The sequence below is a fragment of the Protomyctophum parallelum genome (genome assembly GCF_964188405.1).
Source record: "Protomyctophum parallelum genome assembly, chromosome: 18".
Taxonomy (NCBI): Eukaryota; Metazoa; Chordata; class Actinopteri; order Myctophiformes; family Myctophidae; genus Protomyctophum; species Protomyctophum parallelum.
In genome coordinates, this window is record NC_139716.1 from 24725000 (window position 1) to 24732499 (window position 7500).

General features: G+C 44.6%; 1 protein-coding gene across 2 annotated transcripts in view; it reads right to left on the reverse strand.

Moving 5' to 3' along the window:
- Positions 1 to 7500, reverse strand: part of kirrel1a (kirre like nephrin family adhesion molecule 1a) — a 65457-nt gene that overhangs the window by 17907 nt on the left and 40050 nt on the right. For both annotated transcript variants that reach the window (XM_083789048.1, XM_083789047.1), the window contains exons 3-7: positions 6803 to 6952; positions 6339 to 6496; positions 3514 to 3664; positions 2004 to 2109; positions 1528 to 1676 (exon numbers count right to left, since the gene is read on the reverse strand). In XM_083789048.1, the coding sequence (XP_083645174.1) occupies positions 1528 to 1676; positions 2004 to 2109; positions 3514 to 3664; positions 6339 to 6496; positions 6803 to 6952 (714 nt within the window). The remainder of the gene's footprint in view (positions 1 to 1527; positions 1677 to 2003; positions 2110 to 3513; positions 3665 to 6338; positions 6497 to 6802; positions 6953 to 7500) is intronic.

The window sequence follows — 7500 nt, forward strand, 5'->3', positions numbered from 1 at the left end:
TTCATTTCAAGGACCCCCACAGTTTGATATGCATTAGGCCCCCATTTTATTTTTCAACTTGTGTTTTGAAATGAAAATATTCAATTTATTCATTATTGTTAAACATCTGCATTCATTAATTTACAAGAAGTCTACACAATTAGAGAATGTAAAATAATTGTTATTTGTGCCTGTTATCTCTCCTATGAATCTGATACCAACACAAAAATCTTATCAAATGATAACAACATTCTTTAGTTTTGGATCTGCGAGTCTAGATGTCATCAAATGGTGGTCTGTGGCTCAAATGCTGAATAAATAATGGACCTTGATATGGAAAAAGGCTGAAAACCACTGCATTAAAGTGAAAGGTTTCCCAGCAAGCCAAATTACGTCATGATGACGTTATGATGACGTCCTCCAGTGACTCCGGTGACGTTCAGGACTATCACAGACCATATGATATGGGGATGATCTTTACGTCATTTCCAGGACGTCTTCACCAGTTTAAATAATATAGCTTATTCTGGGCCAGATCTGACTAGTCTTGGTTTGACTTGATCTGGCCACAATGGAGACTAATTCGTCCAGGTCCTGACCGTGCTTGAAGGGTTGTCAACAAAAAGGACTAAAACATTATCAGTCAGCTTAACGCCAGTATGTTGTATTTGAGCTTCAAAAAGAAAGACGGGCCGGTGTGTCCGTGAATGAGACAGACAGGGAATGGTACGATACAGTGAAGTGGCTTTCAATGTATTTAATTAAAAACTTAAACTGCAGCATAAAACCTGGGAATGAAAAAGAAACGTGGCGAAATAAGAGAGGGGTGTGTGTGTGTGTGTGTGTGTGTGTGTGTGTGTGTGTGGAGGGGGGAGGGGGAGGGCTGAGACAGACGGCAGATTTTCTTTCGCATTCGACTCAAAAAGAAAAGCTTGGGGAAACCTGGCATAGGAAGTGGGAGTCAACTTGTATTTCGCTAACAAATAACAGTGCAGAGGGGCGTCGCTCCAAATTTGGTGACCGGGGAGGGGAGGGGAGGGGAGGGGCACCCGCCTCTCTAGTCCAGAAATCACACAAGGGATTAGGGTGACCAGATCCAAACTGTTCAATTGAGGAACAGAAGTATCGATCGCTTGTGTGGGACAAGTGGGACACGGGGGGACGGGACAGGATGGGGTTAGCAACGTGTTGCCTAAGTTGCTATTAAATGCATTGGTGTCATATTCGACAATATAGGCCTAATATTGCCTATAATTTTGTTGATGGGTGGTATGGCCGAAATGGTACTGTAACCTATTGGAGATATTTCTTAAATATCCCCAAACTAACAGGCTTAAAAACACATCCTGCAGGAAAAGAGACAATGAGAGTGCTTTACAACAGAAAGTCAACTCTTAGGGGACTAACTACTGTATTAGGACATTTGAACACTGACGCCTGTCTGCCAGTCACAATGTAGGACAGGGTCTCAATTTGTGGGACGCCTGAAAAGGTCTATTGGAAATGAGACACTGTCCCACGCAGAGGTGGACATCTGGGAGGACTCACAGTGCACGTCCACCAGGATGCTGACGTTGGTCTTTCCCACGGCGTTGAACACCAGACAGGAAACGGGCTCCGTGAAGAAGGAGTGGTCGGCCTTGGTGGTGAAGACGCTCTCCCTGGCGCCCTGCAGCACCACGCCCCCTTTGGCCCACCTGACGATGATGAGGATGTTGATGGCGGGGAGAAAAACAAGAATGACACGAGTATCATTAACTGAAACAAGCGCCGTCTCCGTTGTGCATCTGTCCCCCCCGCCCCTTTTTTTAATACATTTTTTTACTTGTATGTTTCCCTGTCAAAACCTCCCGGCCGTTGTTTTCGTTCGTTTCCGACATTCTTTTGTTGTGTTCAATCGCGGTGTTTTGTCATGGCTTTTCCTGTAGCTCCAGTTAGCTCATAACATTAGCTGCTCAAAAGCAACGATATGCGTGTTTGTGCGTGTGTGCGTGTGTGCGTGCGTGCGTGTCTCTACTACAGACCTGTACCCCATGATGGGGGGATTGGCACTGGCCTGGCAGGTGAAGGTCACCCTGTCTCCCTCCAGGACAGAGCGGGGCTCGATGGACAGGGTCACTGTGGGGGGGTCTGTGGGACAGGAGGAGGTTAAAGATTAAATTAATCTAGAAAGAGAACTCGTGACAGTGAAAATCTCTCAACCTGTCCACTGAACGGCTCCTCAGTCTGTAGCAGTTTTGTCAGAGTCCAAGTGATCATATGCATGCCAATAGAGCAAACTGAAACCAAATGGACCCTTCCTGGGTCCATTTGGTTTAATTTTCATTTTACGCTCTCAAGAGTTAAATTATTGTTAAAAATCTGTATGCATTACTTAATTTACAATACGTCTATACACATTTAGAGAGAATGTAGAAGAATTGTTATTTTTGATCAACGTTTGCCTGTTATCTCTCCTATGGTATCACCATCATCAACACAGCGTGGAAATGTGGACAAAATCTTATCCAACGATAACAAAATATTCTTTCGTTTTGGGTCTGAGAGGCTAAATGTCATCAAGTGGTTGGTGGTCTGTGGCTCAAATGCTGAATAATTAATGGGCCTTGATATGAAAAGGGTTGAAAACCACAGGTCTAAGCGTAGCAGTAGAAACTGTCAAACTGAAAGTAAAGAAGTTGTATGTGTGTATTCCATAATATAATATTTGTAGATTGGGTTTATAATGATGATAATAACCCACTATTACACTAGGTTTTGGTTTGCAACAACAGCTGCTTTTTTTTCTTGACAACATTGCGGGTGAATATTGCTGCTAAAAGCTGGCAGCAATGTTCTAGAAGCAATAATACACTTGAGGCCATGCCATATTGATTAGTCTGTGCCATAGCTACTGTCATTAAAGGTACTCTGCTCACATTATGTAACGTAATCACCTTATATCATCCAATGCACAGTTGATTCTCATTCTCTCCCGTATTGTTGCTTAATTATAGGCAGAAATACGAGTTGCATTTTGACATTGTGGGGTGATATTGGCTGAAGGATACATTAGATTGCACAATGAATATGATTACTCTGCAAGACATCAATGACAAAAAGAGTGTTAGATGAAGAGAGAGAATGCTATTGAAAGTAATAAACGGGTCCATCGTCAGCCTAACAGCTGGTGGTCAGCAGTGGTCAGTAAGTATCCACTCAGTCCAGCAGTGCAGTGGTTCCCAAACTTTTTCATGTCAAGCACCCCCAAATTGACAATAATTAGCCCGCCGACCACCATTTGAAGAGATATGCCAGGGACCCCCATAAGAGAAGACTTTTACGGCTCTAGCAGTGATTCTCAACCCGTTTAATTTCAAAATAAGAACCTCAAGTACACAACGTTGGTTCCATTGATCGAAGCCGGTAAACAATCGATTCATTGATTGTTTAAAGTAAAAACAAAAAAATGGTTAAAGTGGTTAAAAGCTAAGGTGACACAGATGCGTTCCAGGTCTTAATGGGTGGTTAAGGCTGTTCTGAAAGGTCTCTTACGGTGGACGTTGAGGGTGACGGTGGTGACCTTGCCGCTGGGGGCGGCCAGGTTGGAGGCCACGCAGCTGTAGTTCCTCCCCGTGTCCGTGTCCACCGGCAGGATGGGCAGGTAGCTCCGTGTGGTCACCCTCTTCCTGTCCGGGAGCAGCTCCTGAGGAAAGGAGGACATGAGGGAAAGAAAGGGAGAAGACAAATGGAAATGAGTAAACATGGCCTTGCCCGAGCGCGTCCCTTCCAGAGGGGACAAAGTCACTCTCTCCGGTACCTCGCCAGCACCATGTCTGGTTCCCTACCATCAATACTGCATTAATCACGTGACCCTTAGCATTCTAATTCTGGGCATGTAATAATAGGTGAACATTTAATTTACAATTGTCAGTTTACAATTTAGGCATTTAGCAGACGCTCTTAATCCAGAGCGATTTACAATAAGCGAGTTCATCAAATCAAATCAAATCAAATCAAATCAAGCTTTATTTATATAGCACATTTTAAAACAACAGAAGCTGACCAAAGTGATGTACAGGCTGAAACAGGCAGAGCATATCACCACTAGCGCCCATCGGCGCACAGACGAAAAGAACACAGGCAAATAGGGCATAGTAAAAAATAATGCGATCAGGTGCAATTAAATGCCAAAGAGAAAAAGTTCATGAGTAAACCAAAAACTATCTTCAACCAAATGCTGCAGACACAGGCAGATGCAAGTGGCAGGCAGATGCAAAGATATACAATCTACCATTCATTGTCAATTGTCATTGTCAACAATGACCTGGCATCCGTCTACATAACAACATTAGTGTAGCCTTTGCATAAGCCTGTAAGGTCGTCGAGGTTGGGGCAAGTTCTACAACAAGTAAACTAAGATGGCGTCTGAAGAGATGAGTCTTCAGACTATGGCGAACATTCACTGGAAAATATTAGAGGGAAACAGTAGCGTGCCAAGTATAGACCCCGGGGGGACACGGGTCAATTAAGTAATAATAATTAATAATTTACTACCAACTACTTTGGGGGTGATTTTTTTGTCACTCCACATTTGCATAATAAATGAATTCCTCAGCATTTACCCATCCTGACTAATAGCAGAAGTGGGCACTATTAACGCAGCGCCCAGGGAGCAGTTAGAGGCTGTAATCTTCTCAGACTGAGTGGGCCAGGTGGCGAAGAGGGCGACCTTTAGATTCTCAGACGGCCTTTTCCACCCTTTCGGCTTAAGTGGTTAATAAAGATAAGATATAAAAAAAAAGGACATGACTGTCCCCACGCGAGGTAGTCAAGCCTAGATCGGCGGCAGCTAGAGATCCGGCCAAGTCACTTCGCTCTTATTTGGGATCTAATCCTGGTTCTGTTCTGGTGCCAGAGTTGACTGTTCTGGTGGCAGACCTGAATTCCTGCTCAAATTCACTTCTCCGCAATTAGTTTTAGCTCGTTTAGCTCGTTCATTGCGAGAGAGCACGAGTGAAGCTCTAATGTGAAATAACAGTTTGATGGAGGCAACTCAGGCAAGTCAACAGGGTATAGGAAAAGGGCACTAATTAACCAATTTTGACCTGAGATCAGATTCTAAAAATGTTTTCTACATCCTGACAGTTTGCTGAAAAAGCTAAGTTTCCATGTCAGTCGTTCTTCGATTTTTCAAAAGTAGCAGATCTACAAGCTCAAAATGGGCTAAAGCATTTTACGGACTGTATTTGTAAAAACAAATCAGACAACATGAGCGCAATTCAGATTTTGGTCCAGAATCCAGATAGTTGCTCTGCCTTTCAGATTGGAGGGAATTGTCCCAGTAAAATATGAAATGCCTGCACATCGCTGGCCGTGGCATAATAATACTAACGGAGATGCATATAGGGATCCGTGTCGAGTTTTGTCGGTAAAAGCAGAGCGGGGGAAATGGGATACGAGCACATCGCATGGCTGTTTGCAGAACACTGAGGGATAGAGACCGTTGTTGTGCTCTGGCTCCTTTCAATGATGGAGAGTCAGTCCGTCAGTTACTGACACTCATTATTATTGACCCCCAGGGGGGCCGGCCATGAAAAAATAATATCCAAAGACGTGTTATGTGAATACTGTGTGTGTGTGTGTGTGTGTGTGTGTGTGTGTGTTTGTATGACTATACTTACTCCCCGCAAGTATAAGCTGAGTATAGACATTGTGAGAGCCATTGAAAATGTTTTTTTTATCGATCAAAAACATTTGGGGAGACTAGAAAATTAGGAAAAAGGTTGTGTGGTTAGGATTATGATTGGGATTTTTAGGGCTTATGTTGAGGCGTCGGGGTTTAGTAGTTGTTTAGCAATTTCACACGCTTTGTGAGATCTGCTTTTTTTCCGGCTTCAGGTTAACTGGCTTAAACATGCCCAAACGTTTTCAAAATTGCATTAATAAAATCGCCTAAATAAAGGAGCGCCTTTGTTGTCAGAAGGCTAGCCTCGGTGAGTCGGTAGCCAGGTTTTTATTTTATTTTGTTTTTATTTTAACGTGTGTGGGCGTGTGTGCGCGTGCGCGAGCGCGTGTGTGCGCGTGCGCGTGTGTGAGTGTGTGTGTGTGTGTGTGTGTGTGTTGTCTGTGCCAGCTGTCCAGTTCTGCCCCCAAGAACAATGTGTAATAGGGCTGAGCTACTTGTCCTGGCTTCCACTGGCTTTACTGCAGATCACTTCTGGTTTGTGTGTGTGTGTGTGTGTGTGTGTGTGTGTGTGTGTGTGTGTGTGTGTGTGTGTGTGTGTGTGTGTGTGTGTGTGTGTGTGTGTGTGCGTGCGTGCGTGCGTGCGTGCGTGCTTGCTTGCGTGCGTGCGTGCGTGCGTGCGCTTAATGCTTACAGTGGTACTGGACGCCCCTTCCACAGGCAGCCCATCTTTCAGCCACTCTATGGTGGAGGTGGGCTTGGCCCCGCGGGACACACAGCTCAGGTTGTAGGAGTCCCCGGCGTTGAGCAGCACCTCCGGACCCCCGCTTATCACGGGGTCGTCTGGGGGGACTGGAGAGGAGAGCACATACATACATTTAGAAACACGCGCACGCACGCACGCACCTGAAAAATACACATGTAACAGAATCTCCACTGCAAACATTCCAACTGGTTTTAATCTTGGCAGACAGATCCAGCATTTAAAACGGCATTATAATTATTATTACTTTTGTTTCACATATATTAATTATTATAATTAGCTCACAAACACTTTGACACATTGAGCCAGGAAGGGCTTCAATATAGGGACAATTATGGGCATACACACAATAATACAAGATGACAGATAGCATGTTATCTGTACGTTACACGTACTAAGGACGTTGAGCTTGGCCCTCCGGGACCTGAGCGCTGCGTCGGGGGCCTGGCACTCATACAGGGAGTCATCGGACAGGTCGGCCGACAGAATCTCCAGGTTGTACTGTCCCAAGTCCTGGACCCGGAGCACACGGTACCTGGGCCAGGCTGGGAGAGACACACACAGGCTTAGAACCACTTCAGCACTAACATGTACTTCATCGTACGCCTATACTAGGTCCTTTCACGGGACCGCACCATGGGTGGGGGGGCCTTTAAGTTACCAAAAATGTTCGAATAGTCAACGTATGACAGAGGGCGGTATGTATTAGAATCTGGTTTACAAGAGCATCCATCCATCTTCAACCGCTTATCCGTAGTCGGGTCACGGGGGCAACAGCTCCACCAGAGAGCTCCAAACGTCCCTCTCCAGAGCTTACAAGAGCATTGTAAATTATATAGACTCGTGTTCTTAGCTGTTGCTACCATTTAATGCATTGGGTGCTTTAAGTTATATATTTTGAAAACCGCAAATTATTTCAAAGTAATAATCTCAAGCGTTCATGTCCATGGTCCACAAAGAATAAACAAACAAAAAACAGCACTCTTTAGCAAGTGGATTTCTAAACACATTTGTTCAACGCAAAATGCTGTGTTCAAGTTCAGGAGACTTCGGAGAAAAAAAAACATTCTCCTGAATGCTGCCTTCCGGCATG